General features: G+C 39.7%; 1 protein-coding gene across 2 annotated transcripts in view; it reads right to left on the bottom strand.

The window, feature by feature from the left end:
• Positions 1–20511, bottom strand: part of jade2 (jade family PHD finger 2) — a 231785-nt gene that overhangs the window by 16287 nt on the left and 194987 nt on the right. Inside the window, exon 12 of one of the 2 annotated variants that reach the window (XM_085289613.1) lies at positions 13244–13375. The exons of the other annotated variant lie outside the window; for it this stretch is intronic. Within the exon in view, the coding sequence (XP_085145739.1) occupies positions 13244–13375 (132 nt within the window). The remainder of the gene's footprint in view (positions 1–13243; positions 13376–20511) is intronic. 2 annotated transcript variants of the gene reach the window in all.

The raw sequence follows: 20511 nt of genomic DNA, 5'->3' as shown, positions 1-20511 counted from the left end.
TGTTGTTGGGTCTGAGTTCTGTCTGTAGTATTTCTGTGTATCATCTTACGGTGGCAGTTGTGGCATGTATAAAAAAAAACTGATTATGCAATGTCTTTGTTTTTTCAGGACATGTTTTCCACATTTATCCAGGTTTTTCCTCAGCACAATCTGCCCAGGTACAATAACAGCCACAGTTTATTACCTTATTTTATTTAGTATTTTCCTGTTGTTGCTTTGCATGTGATAAAGAAAAAATGTTAATAAATGTCTGCGAATCAAACCCCCAGTTAAAAATGTTTGCCGATGCTAGAGATATTCCTTTCGTTTCCTATGCATTCATATGTTTTGGATCATCATGCTAACATCAGGAAAGGGAACCTTTAGATATGAACACGAGTATAAATAAACATAAAGTATTGTTTTATTTTCTGTTTAAGGAGACAGGGAAGATAAAGTCCTCAAACAGATTTCCATGAGAAACCTACTAATGGCAACACTTTGTCATTTAAACCAAATTGCAACACTGTTTCTACCTTCTTCTTTTTTTTGGTACAGTCAAGTAATTAGCTGATGCTGCAGTAAAGCTAATGACAAGGAAATATTTCTTTTCCTGGTACTTTTGCAAGCTAATGCTAAGGAAAAAATGGTGTTGGAGTTAGTAAACACTAGGCTGTCTTATGGCACACAGAACAACAAGAATTGCCAGCTAGTGCTAGCTAATGCAATGCAGGGTAAGGAACACACCAGCAGCAGGATAGGGCGAAGACCAGAGCCAGTACATAAGAAAGAGAGCGAAAAGATGCTCCTGTAACTAATATGCTCGTCATTTATGTGCAGCACTTTGTGTCATGTATAACGTTGCAAACACATAGTGTTGGGTTAGTTTGCTAAACTTAGCAATGCTAGGAGTAGTTTTTCCGTGCAAATGTCCACAACTTGGTACAAAATGTGATTACAAATGGCTTCAGTTGCTAGGTTACATTCCAGTTAGTTCAGGCTGCCTGAAATAGCTTGCTTCTGGCATAAGACAGGGTTTTTATTGATGTTTCAGGCTCTGTTGCCACTGATGTTTATACATTTTGGTTGTCTTTGTATTTTGTGTATTCTAGTTTATGCAACTGTGTTGACCGTACTGATGTCTTTCTTTCAGACTTTAAAAATCAGAAATACATTTTCCTAATTAAGGAATGAAGTCAAATAAAGGGACACAATAATGGGAACTAGAATAAAATCTTTTGTTGTTGCCTACCATTTCTTCTTTTTTCACTCTGTGCTACCAATTTGTCCAAAAGCAAATTCATCTCACACATTACTGTTGGCCTCATTATCTTTGTGACCAAAAGGCATCTTGTTTCGTTAGAGCTGTCGTCAGAAGGCACAAACCAATTACTGGATAGTTTTAAGATAACCGATTTGTTTCTCTCTCTGCTGTAAAATCTTCGCTCTCAAATTTCAAAGTCAAGAGAAACACAAGAGATTCTCAGAAATGTTAACCTTGCTTTTATGATCCACTATTTAATAAACTGTTATTTAATAAACAGAGAGCACGTTTTTAATATTTTTAGCAATGTGGTTTAGTTTATTTTTATTCAAGGTTTTATTAAATCTAAAAGCCTTTTAAAGCTCTTTTAAAGTCGCTGTAACTAAGGCAGTGCAGACCAATGTTCTCATCTGGTCTTATTACAGGTATTTGATATCTAAAGGCATCGACTTTATTCACATCTGAAAAAATGACATTTAAAAAAGTAAAGAAGAGACGGGAGAAACACCCTTCAATGATTTTGTGAGTGTTCATGTTTTGCAGCTTGTCCACCAGAGGGCGCTATGAAACTTCCCTGTAAGTAACACATGGTTTTCGAAGCCACGATCAGATAATCTGAGCAGAATCAAGTAAACAACTAAATAAATTCCCACACGTAACGAGGACATTTATTTAAATTTTATTTTCAGTGTCTGAAAGAAAAACTTAAACTGTCCCAGTATTGGATTTTTCAATCACCAAATATTGATATCGGTCTTAAAAAATCAGATATTAGTTTGGCTCTACTATTTGTGTACTATTTTATAAATCATAAAATCTAACTGGAATCAAACATGTAACTTTGAATTATAAACAATGTTGGATGTTCACATTAAACGTGAAAAACTACTTAGCGCTTGAATTCGGATTTTTTTCCCCACTCTTGGCTCTGTATGATGTCAGCGAGTGTGGACATCCTTAATGCGATCAATTCAGACGCGTAGCTCTGAAGTCCATCCCACCTGCCGTTCGAAGCTTTTGTTGACGAGGGGCAGCCTATCAGAAGAAAGTTGGCTTACAGGGTGGGGGAACAGAGCTGGCTCAAGACGGAGAATGAACTGAGCACAATACAGGATAAATATGGTTGATTGTGAACTTCATAGCTACTCTAATGGAGCCCATGATTTAAAAAAAAGGAAGCTGAGAATGAACGTCCCCTTTTAAGATGAAATTCCTCAGCACCCGTGGGGAACATTAGAAACAACTCAAAGCAATTTTCCTTTTTCTAATCATCACTAGCCTCTGGGCCTGACTAATAAACAGTGCGGATAGGGGACAGCACATCTGAGAAGGAGTTATGATACACGTCTGTCATCTTGATCCCAGAACAGAGAGAGAGGAAGACAAAGCCCTGAGAGTCAGGACCAGACCCGACAGAGAACAGATGGCCGGACACACAAACACACACACACATACGCACACACAGAGACAGTGAGATATGAACACATACGACACGCATAGACAAACACAGAGACGACACACTGAGAATGATATATAGAGCAGGTTGACAGAAGAAGGCGCACATAGACACACAAATGCAGACAAATGTTACAGTTGCAAACAACAGAAGCACACCATATATACAGAAGGACTTGTTTATCGTGGAAAGACGATTCGAGCTATGATTTCCCAGCAAGTATTCAACATCAAGTTGCAGTCCTTATCCCTCAGCAGTCGGGTGGAAAAACCGAGAAAGGCAGGAGAGAAGATAAACAGAAAGAGGGAGTTTCATAACAACAGAGCCAGGGAGAGAGAGAGAGGGGAGATTCAGTATAAAAAATAACTGTAACAGATGAGTGGGGGAAAAGGAGAGATAAACAAAAAAGGATGGAGATAATCTCAGAAAAGGAAGCAAGTATGCACAGCCAAACTGCTCTTGTGCCCCGTGTTATTATCTGCCTGTTTATTGATCACATTCACTTCGACTGCCGGCTCTGCGATGCTCAGCTCTGGTTAAATAAGGAAATGAGAGACAGTCCTGCGTCACTGCTGATAGTCACTGTGTGTGTGGGTGAAAAACATCTCTGCCAGATTAGATACTGGACTGTGAGGTGCAAATACACATGATGATGGACATGCTGGACCCACTGTAGTTTTTATACTGCATATGCCTAAAAATTGTGTGATCAGATTAATAACTGATGCTCATGACGATAAAATTACCCCATACGTGCAAAGTTCACCTCGCGTTTCACATGAAAAAAATCGAAGAATTCAGTAACTAATCCACAACATACAGGGAGTGCAGAATTATTAGGCAAATGAGTATTTTGTCCACATCCTCCTCTTCATGCATGTTGTCTTACTCCAAGCTGTATAGGCTCGAAAGCCTACTACCAATTAAGCATATTAGGTGATGTGCATCTCTGTAATGAGAAGGGGTGTGGTCTAATGACATCAACACCCTATATCAGGTGTGCATAATTATTAGGCAACTTCCTTTCCTTTGGCAAAATGGGTCAAAAGAAGGACTTGACAGGCTCAGAAAAGTCAAAAATAGTGAGATATCTTGCAGAGGGATGCAGCAGTCTCAAAATTGCAAAGCTTCTGAAGCGTGATCATCGAACAATCAAGCGTTTCATTCAAAATAGTCAACAGGGTCGCAAGAAGCGTGTGGAAAAACCAAGGCGCAAAATAACTGCCCATGAACTGAGAAAAGTCAAGCGTGCAGCTGCCAAGATGCCACTTGCCACCAGTTTGACCATATTTCAGAGCTGCAACATCACTGGAGTGCCCAAAAGCACAAGGTGTGCAATACTCAGAGACATGGCCAAGGTAAGAAAGGCTGAAAGACGACCACCACTGAACAAGACACACAAGCTGAAACATCAAGACTGGGCCAAGAAATATCTCAAGACTGGTTTTTCTAAGGTTTTATGGACTGATGAAATGAGAGTGAGTCTTGATGGGCCAGATGGATGGGCCCGTGGCTGGATTGGTAAAGGGCAGAGAGCTCCAGTCCGACTCAGACGCCAGCAAGGTGGAGGTGGAGTACTGGTTTGGGCTGGTATCATCATCAAAGATGAGCTTGTGGGGCCTTTTCGGGTTGAGGATGGAGTCAAGCTCAACTCCCAGTCCTACTGCCAGTTTCTGGAAGACACCTTCTTCAAGCAGTGGTACAGGAAGAAGTCTGCATCCTTCAAGAAAAACATGATTTTCATGCAGGACAATGCTCCATCACACGCGTCCAAGTACTCCACAGCGTGGCTGGCAAGAAAGGGTATAAAAGAAGAAAAACTAATGACATGGCCCCCTTGTTCACCTGATCTGAACCCCATTGAGAACCTGTGGTCCATCATCAAATGTGAGATTTACAAGGAGGGAAAACAGTACACCTCTCTGAACAGTGTCTGGGAGGCTGTGGTTGCTGCTGCACGCAATGTTGATGGTGAACAGATCAAAACACTGACAGAATCCATGGATGGCAGGCTTTTGAGTGTCCTTGCAAAGAAAGGTGGCTATATTGGTCGCTGATTTGTTTTTGTTTTGTTTTTGAATGTCAGAAATGTATATTTGTGAATGTGGAGATGTTATATTGGTTTCACTGGTAAAAATAAATAATTGAAATGGGTATATATTTGTTTTTTGTTAAGTTGCCTAATAATTATGCACAGTAATAGTCACCTGCACACACAGATATCCCCCTAAAATAGCTAAAACTAAAAACAAACTAAAAACTACTTCCAAAAACATTCAGCTTTGATATTAATGAGTTTTTTGGGTTCATTGAGAACATGGTTGTTGTTCAATAATAAAATTATTCCTCAAAAATACAACTTGCCTAATAATTCTGCACTCCCTGTATTTATTTTAGCCACCTGCAGTTAGTTGGTCAGGTTGTAAATGAACAGAGATACAAGGCATTTAGCAACCGCCTGACAACCACCCATTCATGAGGGAAAAATGTGTCTTCACTCACCAGTTGGACTAAAAAACTGAAAAGTAATCAGCTGAGCAAAAAAAGGATTAAAATGTGATGTGAAAACTAAGCCGGGCACCATCCTACGTTGGACTACACAAACCACAGGTATGTAGTTTTGTCATATTTTATATTTGTATCCCTGAAGTCAAAAATTTAATTAAACAATTAATAATCAGTCAAATATAACCAAAAACTCAACACGACTCTGTATTTTCTCGTGATTAAATTACTGCTGAGTAAAATACCTCTAAGCAGTGGTATGCCTTGTGAAAGAATGGAGCAGCTCCATGTAATTTACACTAATAACATTTAATTAAAAAATGCTTTAATGGTTCCTCTTAGTTATTCTTTTTTAATTGCTGATAAAGCTCAAGAAAGATCAAATTTTATATTTCTAATATAAAATGATGGTTGTGCTGTTTTAAAGTATCTGTGGAGAAACTGACTCCAGTTTTCTGAGTATATATGTAGCCTCGTAATGGCCTTGGATGGCTGGACTCCGCCCCTAAGCCTTAGTGAGCCAATGACAGTCCTCAATGACAATGCCATTTTTAAAATTGGGCTTTGGGATCGGTAAAAACCCCCAAAAAACAAGCTATGTATGATATGACGCACATGAATCGTAATATAGTAAAAATCATTTTGGTGATTTTAAAATCACAAAAGGCTTCTCAGATTTAAATCAGTAATGACCAAATATACCTTCAACGACTGGAGAACTGGACAGGTCTTTCAGGAACTGTACTAAACTGGTTCAAAACATACGTAGAAAACAGGAAATACTTTGTATCAATAGGTAACTTCACATCTGAGCAGACAAGTATCACATGTGGAGTTCCCCAAGGTTCCATCTTGGGACCCCTTCTGTTTAACATCTACATGCTCCCACTGGCACAGATTATAAACAACAACAAAATAAACTATCACAGCTATGCAGATGACACACAAATATATATCACAATGTCACCAGGAGACCGAGGCCCTGTACAGGCTCTTGGTAAATGCATTGAGGAAATCAATGACTGGTTGTGCCACAATTTTCTCCAGCTAAACAAAAACAAAACTGAGGTAATAGTCTTTGGCGCCAAAGAAAAACGATTACAGGTCACCAGAGAACTTCAATCTATACATCTAAAAACCACAAACCAGGCGAGAAATTTGGGTGTAGTGATGGATGCAGACCTAAACTTAGAAAAACACATTAAGACAATAACAAAGTCAGCTTACTATCACCTCAAGAATATATCAAGGATAAAAGATCTGATGTCTCAACAGGACCTGGAAAAACTAGTCCATGCATTCATCTTTAGTAGGCTTGATTACTGTAACAGCATCTTTACAGGTCTACCTAAAAAATCAGTCAGACAACTACAGCTCATTCAGAACTCTGCTGCTCGAGTCCTCACTAAGACCAAAAAAGTGGACCACATCAGTCCAGCTCTGAGGTCTTTACACTGGCTGCCTGTCCGTCAGAGGATAGACTTTAAAGTTCTGATGCTGGCCTATAAAGCTCTGAATGGTTTAGGACCAAAATACATCAATGACCTCCTGACCCAGTATGAACCATCCAGATCCCTCAGGTCATCTGGATCCGGTCTTTTATCAGTTCCCAGAGTCAGAACCAGACACGGAGAAGCTGCATTCAGCTTTTATGCTCCTTATATCTGGAACAAACTCCCAGAAAGCCTCAGATCAGCTGAAACACTCAGTTTATTTAAATCCAGGTTGAAGACTCACCTGTTCTCAGCTGCATTTGAATAAAGCACCAAATCCACACCTTTAAGCTTAAATTTCAAAACTTACATTTAACTACTGATTTTATCTACTGTTCTGATTTTATCTGTTTTGATTTTATATACTGTTGTTTGTTTGTTTGTTTGTTTGTTAATTAGTTAGTTAGTTTATTTGCTTGTTTTATTCAATTTTAAATCATGCTTTTTATTTGTTCTTGTTTCTAATGTCTCTGTAAAGCACTTTGAATCACCTTGTTGTTGAATTGTGCTATACAAATAAACTTGCCTTGCCTTGCCTTGCCTTGCCTTGCCTTGCCTTCAAACCAACCGACATCCTACTGTAAGTTGAAGTCAGTCTGCCATAAACTTTTAACAGTGCAGTTCAAAATATGCAAACAGCTCTACCAGTGGAAATCGATACTACCAATCAATCAGATACCAATATGAAGACAACGGGAGAGGGTCTGTGGCTCTGCTTCCCTCAGCTTTATGGAGCCTTTTACTGAGTGATGACTGCATCGGATCATTTCACTCTTGTTGCTCTTACAGTGGTGTTTTCAGCTGCAGCAGGTACCTCTCTTCTTTGAAAAAGCTCTTAAAACCCACAGTGCACTACCCGCTCAGCACCAAATGGCAGACAGACACAGCTGGCACCTCACTGGTCAACACAGTACAGCGTTTTGCAGTCGGTAGGCAATGGATCAAAATCTTCCCAAACCTTTGGTTTTGTGCTCCACTGGGGCATAAAGCACAAAACCTAAAGGACAAAACTAAATCTTCATGACGGTGAAGAAAAATCATATCACCGTTATGAAGAATTTATAAAACTCAAATGTAACTAAATTAAAAAATCTCCCCAACAATGTTAACAAGAGCACTTCAAGACTGCATATCTCTGCTACACGCCATCCATAAACTTAGTCTCAAAAGTGTATCTGAAGGTAGATCAGTTTGTGATATTCTCTTGAGAGCAGTGTATTCCTATTGTTTTGTACTGTATGTATTTGGGAGGATAGCATGCAAAGGATTAAAAAATTGCCCAAACTTGCATCGGAAAAGAATCCTGACTAACCTTTTTGGCGGTAGAAACATTTCGTCACTCATCGAAGCGACTTCTGCAGTCTCCAACGATTCAGAATTATTCAGCTGAGTCTGAGGAAGTTACTTGGATGAGTGATGAAATGTTTCTCCCACTGAAAACACCACCTCCAGATAACAGAAACAACTTTCCAGTATTTCTGAGCGTGCATCAAGACAGAAATTTGTGCATCAACTTCACAAGTTAATGACTTCTTAGTTGGGCCAAGCCACGCGTCTAATATCTATCGCTAAGTTTTTCCAGTAATGTTGCTAACAGACACAAACTGAACTGATCACATGACCTCCCTTGGCAGTGGCACAGGGTGCAGTGCAGCACTCGGATAGCAGGTTTAATCCTAGGGTGTGTAAAGGTTTTAATAATTAAATAAATCTACAGTAGAAAGCTGTATGTCGTCACCCAGAGTGAAGGCTAAACTGCAGCAATAGCACACAGTGTTCGCTCTGATCAGGTGGTAACTACTAGGATCAGTCAACTCATCTTTCAAAGGCCTGAATTTGCTTGGATATGAATTAGTTCTCTGCTGTTGAGAGAGTGTAGTAAAAAACGGCACGACAAAGCATGCAAATGTGAAATTTTAAGGTTGCAGTTTTCCTCATTACTCCAATTTTACTGAATAAAAAATCTGTTTTGTCTGTAACATAAGCAATTTGGTTGAATTAAAACCAAAGTGACTAGTTCAATACCGAGGGACTTCAGCGTACGAGGGCTATCAAAAGCAGCCCCGCCTTTTCCGTTTACTGAATCAAGAATCGGTTAGAATTAGCAAAAGTAACGCTGGCAAAACTACTGAAAGAAACTCGTGTTGCTAAAATGTGAAACTGACTTTGGAGGGAAGGTTAGGAAAGATGGCCTATTTTGAGTTTTCTGAAGATTCTGAGTTAAATCTACTGATACTAAGACACAAAACACTCTTTACTGCAATGCGCTTCTCAGAAGTCAAGCCTGCAGCTGTCACACAGGAGGCTCACAGTGGAACCTGAATCTTTGTGGGCGTATATATGAATTTTATGATACAGAAATGTTATAACAGTAGAGTGAGGTTAAGCTTGGCTGTATATAATTCCTACCAAAAAAAAAAGCTTTAATCCCTCAGAGCCAGAGCCCATTTTGTTATCAACAGAGCAGCTTCAGGTTTCATCCTTTGATGACAGCGTGAAATCTTTGTCGGCTGGTTTTCATAGCTTTCAGCAACTTTCTGTCATGTTCGTTTTCTGAGATCAGAGGAAGGAAGCGAGCTCTCTGCATTTTACGTGTTGCTTTAGTGCCGCTGCCAGCGTGCTGAGATCTCCCGTTTATGTATTTTTTTAATGCGTTTCGCGTGTCTTGGCCGTCGTACACAGACCCGTGCCTATCCGTCCCCTACGCGAGTTGCTTTCGGGCACGTAAAAACTCAGATGAAAGGACGACAAATTAGAGCGCACAATTAGTCGTCTAATTAGAACTCATTTTCATTTAGGCTCTCAGATATTAATCAGGTACAGTGACTGTCTGAGCAGCCTACAGCTTTTTATGGAATGCAGCAATATTCACAAATCTTTAGATATGGGTACACAAAAACAAGGGTTACATAAGGCTACGAAACCACCTACTTGATGTCCTACATATAGAAGCTATTTAGAGCACAGCAGCTTGTTTTTAGAGGTGGCCTGAAGATACAGAAGACTTTGTTTTTGTTTCTAGACACCCACGCAAACATATAGGATGTCAGAACTCGTGTGTTCACTTTTTGCGTGTTAATTTTTTTTCTTTTCTTACACAATTTAAAAAAAAAAAAGACTTTATTGATGTGTCTTTTTTCCCCTGAAATTGAGGTCTTTTCGTTTCTCTGGAAACACTTTACTCAAGTCTTCCTATTTATAAGCACTATATAAATATTTGCAGAATGGTTTATAGCACCCTTCAAGGTAGTTGACATTTGTGTTTACAAGTGTATTTGTCAACAACTGCAAATCCACTTTCCGGGCACTGGTGAGTGGAAAGAATGACAATATGGTGCAGTTTAAATAATAAAACTAAGCCATTTTCACACATGAACTCCAGGCGATCTTGGCAGAATCAAGTCGCCGTCTGATGTTCCCCTCTTTTCAAATGTAGCACACATCAGAAGAAGCTGTATTACTGCTGGAAACAGTTGGGTGTAAGTGAGGCTTCTGCCTGAGAAGAGTCTGCAGAAGGAAGGATGTGTAATCCACTCACTCACTGTGAGAAGTTCATCTACCTCCATCTCACCCTATCCTCAGCATCTTCTCTGTCACGCCAACCCTCTGCAAGTCCTGCTTCACCACATCCATGAATCTTCTCTGCAGTCTTCCTCTTTTCTTCCTGCCTGGTATCTCCATGTCCAGCATCCTTTATCTACTATATTCACTATCCCTCCTCTGCACATTTCCAAATCATCTGTAACTTTGTCTCCCTCTGAAGTCTAAAGTATATGTTCTGACATGCATCTCCATCAGGTAATGTCTACTCTAGAAAACTTCAGAGCTGCAGTACATGTGTGAAAAACAAGTAATTTGCTCATAGGAGTGGTTAAAGGTGTTGGCATACAAACCCCCCCCCCCCAGTCCATTCAATAATAATCACTATCGACACAAAGGATTCCACATATATATTTTAAGCCAAGAGGCTTTTCCTCTTATTTGATTTTGTCATGTTAAGACCATTCAACATGCATGGTTGTCACCTTTTTCAAATGGCTTCTGAGAGTTATGGAATTCTGGAGCAAAACGTTTCCGAGATAAAAGCGATAATTTGAAAGACAAAACCTGAAACAGGAGGAAACTCTGCGTTTGATTCGGACGGCGTGCTCTGACAGCACCAGCTCTCATCAAACTGTCACAGTGCTACTGTCCCATGAAGACGCAGCATTGAGAAAAGTAACCTGATGATGTTTTCAAAATGTCAGGAAATGTGACTTTAGCAGCGCAGCAGAAATGCTGCAGTCGTTTGTGCCAACTTTTAAAAGCGAGCCATGATAATAGATGGACGTGAACAGATGGGTAAATACTCAGCTTAAAATCTGAAGCTCCCATGTTTCTGAACAGAGAGGCTTTGGTGTCTGCACCCCTGATTTAACACATCAATCAACATATTTCTACTGGGGCTAACAAGAACCTGGATTATTTCCTAAGAAATACACACACACACACACACACACACACACACACACACACACACACACACACACGACAGTTATACACTGACTCATAGCCTCCTCGAAGCTAAGCCTGTCTCTCCTACTCAGAAGAAATAAAACCTTCTCTTGCTGCTTAGTGATGGACAAACTGTTTTAGAGTAGAGTATCTTTTTTGACTTTTATATGCATGTCAGCGCATTGAAATGTTAATTTGCACCTCAATAGTCAGGCAGGTGGCTTGTCTTGTGTTGACAACTTAAAAGCTCCAGATTCAATCACCAGAGCCGCCAGCGTGTCCATCAAACGTCTCTCAACTGTCCTCGAGTGAGTCACTGAGCTTTTATCTTCTCACTCGCTTCGACTCGCTGTGCGCTCGAAATATCTCTATAAATTGTCAATGTTAGGAGAAAAAAAATCTGTATAAGCCGCTTGCTCAATTTCCATATAATATCCATCTTCTGAGCATCATAGGTGGCTGCAAAAATCAGCCACATATGAGGGATGGATCATCTGACACGGCAGCCAGCCGTTATCTTCCATCTTTATCCCAACGATGAAAGGCCTCCTGTCACACTGAAGCTGTTTACTCTTTTTAGTTTTACCATCATTTCTGGGTCTATTTTTTCCTACTTTATTTAGTTTTTTTACATTTTGCCAAGTGATGCAAGTTGCTCTTTAATGGCTTTGAAAAATGTACGTAACCTGAATTTACAGCTGATGCAAAGAGTTAAAGACTCCCACCGTAGATGTCAACAGTTTTAAACCTTCTTTTTACAGCACCACTTAAAGTCTTGATGATTGGCCTTTTTTTTAATTCTATCTGTGGAATTGTTTTCTGTCTTTTGCCATCCATCCATCCATTTTTTTAACTGTTTGTCTAAATCAAGCTCACGGTGAAGCTGCAGTCTATCCCAGCTGTCCCTTGGTGACAGGTGTGGTACATCATTGGAAGGGTCACCAGTTTGTCACAGAGCCAACATAGACACCGACAATCATGCACGATTACATTTACACCTATGAATCACTTAGAATCACCAAATATCCTGACATTTGTAGCAATTTTGCATTAATTGCTTAGTAATTCCTAAGCCACCATTTGTATATACAGATCCCCATTGTAAGAGACTAAAAAATTAAGTGGACTCATTATGTACCAACCTACATACACCAACCTGCATATTTACACACACTAAGGAAGGGCTGTTTAGGTTGTACTGGCCGGTGGATTCAAAACCAGAAGCCTTTTACTGTGAGGTGGCAACGTTTACATGTTTCAAGTGTTTAAATTGTTAAAAAATTAAGACAATGTTCTTTGGGACATCCTGAAATTCCGAAGTTTCAGTAAAAAACAACAACAACCAAAACTTACTTCTCAAATAAATTATAAATATCTGATTTGTTAGGGTCTGTAAGCTTATACATACAGATTTCCACATTTCCCAGTCTGACCATAACTAGTCCTTCTAGTTTTTCTATAACTAAAACTCTACTTGACATGATTTTAAAAAACAGTCGTCGTGTATCCCTACACCACACTGTGCTTCTTAATCTCTCCCTCTCTCTCTGTGAGTGACGTAACGCTGCCCAGAGATTGATAGATCATATTAGACCTGCTGTCAGCTTCTATTAAAGATTTTGCCATCGGACCTGCCAGCTGATCAGCAGCTATCACGGAAAGGGCGTGATGGAGGCATGAAGATTGTAAAAGAAAATTTTAAAAAAGGCAAAATAGCACACACACAGAGTGTGGAGAGGATGCTAAAGTGGCAGTATAAAAACTGATTATTAGCGGATAAATAATTTATTCAAGACAAAATCATCTAATAGTGTGTTTATAGGGCAAAGTGTAACTGTAAAATCCTTAGATTTTCAGTTTTTGTAAGGTCTTGGTGTTTTGCACTAAGGGATTGTATATCAAGCATCAAGGCTACAAAACTGTGGGCACCTTCTTATACAAATGCACAAACACACACACAGACACACACAGGTTCAGCCTATGACGTGTAGTTTGGAAAAACTGCAAACACTGCAGGAAACGCAGCCACCCACCCACGCACACACAATGTACCTAGCTCTTTAAGCATGGAGCCGTTCTCTGACTTCCATCTCTCCTTTTTCTTCTCAGGACTATTCTTCCTTCTCTCCTTCCCTTTATCCTTCACTCCATTCTGCTTCCTCTTTTCTCCCTTCTGGGTTTTCTCTGCAAGGAGACACAGAAGACAGGCCCATTTTAGGGATTTAGTTGATTTATTCAATTTAATCTTGATTTAACCAAAAAGTGTCACTGAGCTTGGGGAATGTCTTCTTTTCAGGTGCAGTTTGAGTAAGAAAGCGAAGTTTCAAGTTGGAGAAAATAGTGCAAAAAGATACATAATTAAGAGCATGTTTGTCCTTATTTGAACAATTGATAAGAATAAAAAAAGAAAGCTGTATTTCTTTGTTTTATATAATTTAAAAATTACTGCATGACACCAATATTATTTCAATCTCAAGGAAAATTAGTTTTACAGAGGGAGCTCCTTGTAGTTTATGAGACGAATAATTTCTGAAGGAAGAAAAAAAAAACACCAGAAAATGTTATATTGGGAAATGTTTGGCAGAGTGTAAAACAGGCCTTTGAGAAGTACATTTTGCCCTCACCGTTTAAGAAAAGTAGCCTCCAAAGAGCAATATTATCATTCAGTAATGTCAGACATAACTCAAATATTCTCTCTCTTTTTGCTGTTTTTGGTCTCTACTGACTATTCTGGGAAATACGAAGCTCTTAAGCTCCATAAAGCTCCACTGTGTTTGAGGTAGCTGCTGATAGCGTCTTTCTGCTGTTTGGTGCTAAGAAAGCAGAGCTTTTCGAGAGAAAACAGCCGCCTGCACACCAAAAATTCTGTTTTTTGAGACTGAACAAAAAATGATAGAAGTTTGATCCTGAAAGGACAACTAAAACAAGCGGAAACTCCCTACAACCATTCAGGGACCAGTGATTTACTGATAGTTTAGACAGGCATGCCCTTCCTCAGACACAGTAGCTCCCTAACTAAACTCACTGGACACTTTATTAGGTATATCTTGTTACTAACGCATTGGGCCAACTTTAGCCTTCAGAACTACCTTAATTAATCATTTCTGCTGGAAACATTCCAACATCCCATCACACAGTTGCTGCAGATTTGTCATTGCACATCGATGCAAATCTCTCGTTACCCCGCATTCATAAGGTGCTCTATTTGACTGATAACTGTGGAGGCCATTTGAGTACGGTTAACTCAATGTCATCTTTAAGAAACTAGTTTTAGATGATCTGAACTTTGTGAATGGCGCACGTTTTGATCGAAAGCAGCCATGAGGTCAACCCAACACTCAGGTGGGTTGTGGAATTTTAACAAGTTGGTACTAGGATGCCCAAAACCGTGTGTAATCGTGGTTAACTGTGTGACGCAAGGCAGGATTTCATGCTAATTAAACTAACTTCTAACGCTACCATCTTAATGCCATCAGACTTGGCAATATTTTCTTCTATTGTCTAATTTTAACGAGCCTTTGTCAACTGTAGCCTCCCAGTGTGGTCTTCTGCCGCCGATGGGCTACAGCAGCAGAAGACCACATCTTTGTGTTGAGAGATGGTCATCTGCATACCTTGGTAAAAGGTAATTTCTTATCAGCTCGAAGTAGTCTCCCCTAGCTTTTTACCCCACAGAACTCCTGTTTGCTGGATATCTTTTTTTTAGGATTTGTAAATCCTAAAGATGACTGTATGGAAAAATCCCAGCGTATCAGCAGTTACTGATATGCAGTTGTTGCTCGTCTGAAATACTCAGACCAGCTCCAACAGTCATGGCATGTTTAAAGCCACTTAAATGACCTTTCTTTCCTATTTTTATGCGCGGTGTCAATTTCAGCGGTTCTTTACCATGTTTAGATGTGTAAATGCACTGCGGCGCTGCCGTGTGAATGGCTGATTACATGTTAGTGTTAACGAGCAGTTGAACAGATGTACCTAGGTGGTTAGTGAGTGCACAAAACAGCCCAAACAGAAACCTTCACTGCTAATCGGTTTTACTGCCATGCAGCTATAGTAACACGTTTTTATTGCTGTATTTGACAGCGTTATTATGAGACCTGGTGACAGGTTTACACCTTTTTATCAGCTTGGCCAAATGTGACTCCCCTTCTAATGAGGTTTAGTGGTTTGGAGCCACAGTTCATCTTCAGCAGCTCATTTTCACTTCTGCTCTACTCTGATAAACCGCAGCTGACTGTGGCGCATGTTAATGCTTGTTGTAAAGGTTGTTTAGTATTCCAGTTGAAGTTTCAGGGTAAGGCTGTCCATGTGGACCCATGTGGCCTTGATGGATGTTACCTCAGTTAACCTAAAAGTTAAAACAAAGTCTAGTCATGGGGTTATCTACGTGAGTGGATTCAGGTTAAAAAGCCGTTTTGTATTCTTATATTGTCAAGATATTGCCGATAAGCAAAATGCCTCTGGGTTGATGTGGACAGCAGGGGGGTCTCTGTCAACTATCATTTTATTTAGGATTGTTCAGAATTGCAGTGTGTGTTCTTCAGTCTCCCTAACAGCCTAGCCCACCATTTAGACACATTTTATGTGTGCAAAAAGCACATGCATCAGTTGTGTATCAGTCTTCAAGGCCTGCGAGCATGCTGACACACACACTTTATGGCATGTAACAGAGCCCTGCAGAGCGCATCCCTGCTGGGAGCTGTCCTCTCGCTCTAGGAGACCTCGCTCACTCCCTTCAGCAGGGAGCGTGGCAGGAAACACAAGAAACACTGATAAGTACACACCGTGAAAGATACTGTAATACTGTCTAATGCAGTGCTTGTCAAATGGTGGTACTGCCAGGGGTTCTGTGAAGTCCCGCATGGGGTAAGTTTAACGTTAACAAAAATATCAGTCAAACACGAATCCTGGAAGATAAATAAAAAAGTGAGCTAAATAAAAGATAAATCAAGTTTTATATTCAATATTCTCATTTCCAGTGTAGTTTCAGTCAGCTGCTGCAAACTGCCAACTGCCATAAATCCTCACAGAAGGCAGAGGCAACAAGCCCAGTCGCATTTACTCAGGCAAACATCAGGTAAAATTGATTCTTGGTTGAAAAGTGTGGAAGACATAGATGTTTCTTACAGAAAGAAGTGAAGCCTAGTTCTTTGTAATGACAATGCACAAAACAAAAAGAAAAAAAGATCCTCAGTGAGGCACAATATCACGATTCCTACTAAACTATTAATGCAATTTATTAACCCTTTCAGGTGTAATGTCTGATTTAGACTTCTTTAGTGAATCTTTGCAGAGCCTACAGTGTAACCCGTAGGTGGCCAATGCAATCCAGTCAAAGGAACTTGCAAAGAAAAGCGTCTGGACTTCTTTAAGTTGCTTGAAGACGTTTCACCTCTCATCCGAGAAGCTTCTTCAGTTCTAAGGTCAAATGGTGGAGAGTCCCAGATGTAAACCTAGTGGGAGTGACCCCCCACAGAGGGACAAAAGGACCCCCTGATGATCCTCTAATCGCCTGAGCCAAGGTGTGAAACTGGGTGTGGGTCCCAATCAGCCAGAGTTTCGGGTGTGTTCATTGTGAAACCTGGCCCCACCTTATCATGCGAATTCCTGAGGTCAGATGGCCCAGGATGTGAGTGGGCGTTAAGGCGTCTGGGAAGGGATCTCAAAACTGGATTATAGATGGCAGAGTTGGTGTCGTAAACCACCGCCTCTGTTCAAAGATGGTCGCTCACAGTGGACATAGATGGCTTCTTTCACTCCTCTTTCAAACCATCTGTCCTCTCTGTCCAAAATGTGAACATTGGCATCCTCGAAAGAGTGACCTTTGACCTTAAGATGCAGATGGACTGCTGAGTCTTGTCCTGTGGAGGTGGCTCTTCTGTGTTGTGCCATGCGCTTGTGAAGTGGCTGTTTGGTCTCTCCAATGTAGAGGTCTGGGCATTCCTCGCTGCACTGTACAGCATACACCACATTGTTAAGTCTGTGTTTTGGCGTTTTGTCTTTCGGGTGAACCAGTTTTTGTCTGACAAGACTTTGGTCCTTTGGTACTATGTATGACTGTGCAATGACAATAAAGAGTTATCTTATCTTATCTTATTGCCCAAACCTGTAAGAACAGTGAAATAAAAAACAAAAATGCTTTTGTGCTAATTGCCCACAGTTAGGGTCAGGGCTGGATTATCACTGGTAATGACTTAGACCTCAGAGAATTAAGAAGATAATGTCACGGGTGCATAATAACAAAAACATTCAAGTATTATTTAGTGAGAAGCTCTGTGTTTAATAAATAAGACACTGAAGGGTCAGTCTTCTGTTTTAAGGTAACTGCTTCCTAAAAATGGTCAGAGGGGCACTTGGTTCACCTAACATGTTTTTCTTTACTTGCCTAGATACTGTATACTGTCACTATGATGGATGTTTATATTAAACATGAGCAGAATGTCCAATAGTTTTCCTCTACTCTTGGGTCTGTATGATGACATAGAGAAGGGATTTCCCCAATATGGTTGCACATCCCTAGCTGTGACCACAGAAGCTCCACCCACTTGTTATTCAAACCTTGTGCTTGTGGGGGACAGCCAATAAGGACAAGGCTGTCTTAAACGGATCTAAAACGGCTCGTTTCAGACTGTGGACGAATGCAGGAGTTGCACCAAGGTCCATAAATAGATAAATAAGGGTTCAGGGGCTCATTCAACAATAACTAAAAATGTAACAAGTGAAAAGCTGTGTAGGTGCTTGTTGGTTTTTCCGGTGATTTTACATAAAAAATATGGTGTAATAATACATTACAATAAAATATGTTTTCTTATACTGAGAGTAATTCAATTAGGGCTGAAACTAATTATTGGTTTATCATTGTCTCTTTTAATTGGTAGTCAGAATATTACCTAAGAAAAACTGTTGCAAATTTGCCCAAATGTGAGATATTATTATTGGTTGTTTTGTCCACCCAAACCTTCAAGATATTCTGTGTGTAACAATCAGAGCTGGAGTTAGATAATGGATAGTGTTTTTGCTCGGTACAAAAAACCAACCCTAATGATTAATGGATTATCAAAATGTTTTCATAACTGGCTAATCATTTCAGGCCCATTATTTGTGATGCCATAACTGAACAGAAAGAGGATTGCCGAGTTCTACGTTTACCAGATAATGACAAACACATGCACACTCCACACACATGTCTGCACACACAGCAGGCCAGGAAACGGCGCAGACCCATGCAGTCATACTTCAGTGAGCCTCGCATATACAGCACAGCGATGATCTCCATCTCTCCCTCCCATTGTATAACATGGGGAGCCCTTAATGTTGGAATGTCTTGTTGTAACAGGCTCTCGCTGTTTACACAAACAGAGTCCTGACTGCACGGCTCACTGACTCTCCTGCTGCTGTGCATCATGTTTATATATACATGCTTGTGTGCGCATGCATGCACCAGTACAGCAGGTGGCAGCTGCGAGATCATAGCGAGGTTTTAAAAAGGGTGAAACGGTCGAAATAGATTATCTGAAAACTACAGCGAGTGTCTAAACAGTACAGCAAATAATTTACTGGATTTAAAAAAAAATTGTAATGTGAAAATTAAAAACACAGAAAAGCCCAATTTATCGCTTTTAATTATTTTTATGTGCCGCATAATGAGCAGCAGCTCTTTTGCGAGCACATTTCTCTTTTCTTCTTTTGACTTTTTATTAGCAGCAGCTGTTGTTTTTTTTATTTGTTACCACCAGATGACCCTTGTTGTGCAGTTCGCAGCAGGAAATGGAACAAAGTTTAATTCCTCGTTAAAACCAGTTTAAAACCAGTCTCCTCGTTTTTATTAAAAAAATACATTTTCTGTGAAAATCTGCAAAAAACAAAGCAAAACAAAACAAAAGACTGATTTTTTTTTTTTAAATAAAGGAAGAAACAACCATTAAAGCTGGTTGGTAAACATGACAGTGCACCGAGCTTTGTGTTAAGATAAGAAATACTTATTTATTAATCATAATAATGCTATTTATCCCATACATCTGTATGAGAATGCTGTAGGAGTTCATAAGCAATACACATATAAACACACTATGGAGTCATTTATTAGAAACTTGGTCATAAAGTAAACTTAATAAGGTGTTTTTTAAACATTTTTTGGGTCTACATGAAACATAATTGATATCAGGTTTGTTACATTTTACCCTGAGTGAGACTTTTCATCTGGATTGAATGTCTTTTGCGCTCCGTTCAATAGTTGTTCAGGTATTTCACTCAGAACCACAAATGTCAAATTCATGGAGGAGTTAGAGGAAAGCTCAGGGCACGTCTCTACAGAGTCTTTTTTCATCCAGAAGCTGCTGAGATATTTATTTAGTAAGGACCAAAGGGGTCAGGCCAAATGATGGGCTGAATGATTCAATGTAGCTGAGCGCTCAATTTGATCTTATATCAAATTTGATCTTATATCAAAAAATACACACAGTATTATATCATAGATGCTCTGTAACATCCAGAATAGACCTTTTTAAAGGCGTGTGTGTTACTTGTGTGTGTGGTTGTCATTGCCACCAGCAGGCTGTCCTCATGGTTACTTTAGCATGGAGGAGCAGGACATGCATGAATGGAGCTGAGAGAGACCAGAGAGCGATTTCACACTGAGACGACCTCTGTGTGTGTCCAGAGAGACGAGTGTGAAAGCTTAGTTCAGTAAGAGCACAACGCCAAATGTTAAGAAAAAAGGCAGAGTATTTGGTTGTACTGTGTGTTTATGTGGACTAAAAATCTTTCCATTTTTATTTAGGAATATTCACATTTTCAAAGGGATGGTGATGCTATAAAAACAGTCAGCAATAAACACAAAAAGGTCTTACACGCAGGCGTGTGCTGGACATCCTCAAAGACAGGAGGATACTTGGAAATATTCGATTTGAAAAGTTATATAAAGTGAAAACTGTTAAAGTTATTGGAGGTTAATGGTGTGGAAAACCTTTTAGAGCCTTAACTCTTTCCCATTTGGATGCCTACTACAGGTAACTCTTGTTTCTCTTTTATGAACAGAGGGGTTTCTAGTGAAGTTAGTGAACCTATTCAATTGGTTGTCAAATCTCATCTTTACTGATATATTCTGATGTATCAAAACTTGTAATTAAAGAAACAGGGGAGGTCATTAAAAGTCGTCTTTATGGCAGAATTAAAATTTTAGACGAACTGAACCAACCAACGAAAAATTTTGAAATAAAGAGGGAAAGTGGTTAGCTTTTTTGTTAAATTATGAAATTTTTTACACTTCTCTCTGCCATAATGTTTCCACTCCTCCACTTTTCACTGTTTTATTGTTCCTC

This window comes from Mchenga conophoros, linkage group LG10 (genome assembly GCF_057382185.1).
Source record: "Mchenga conophoros isolate Kocher_MC1m ecotype Shallow Benthic linkage group LG10, M_conophoros_male_GT1.1, whole genome shotgun sequence".
Classification (NCBI taxonomy): Eukaryota; Metazoa; Chordata; class Actinopteri; order Cichliformes; family Cichlidae; genus Mchenga; species Mchenga conophoros.
Note: the sequence above shows the minus strand (reverse complement) of the source record. Positions and strands in the feature narration are given on the sequence as shown.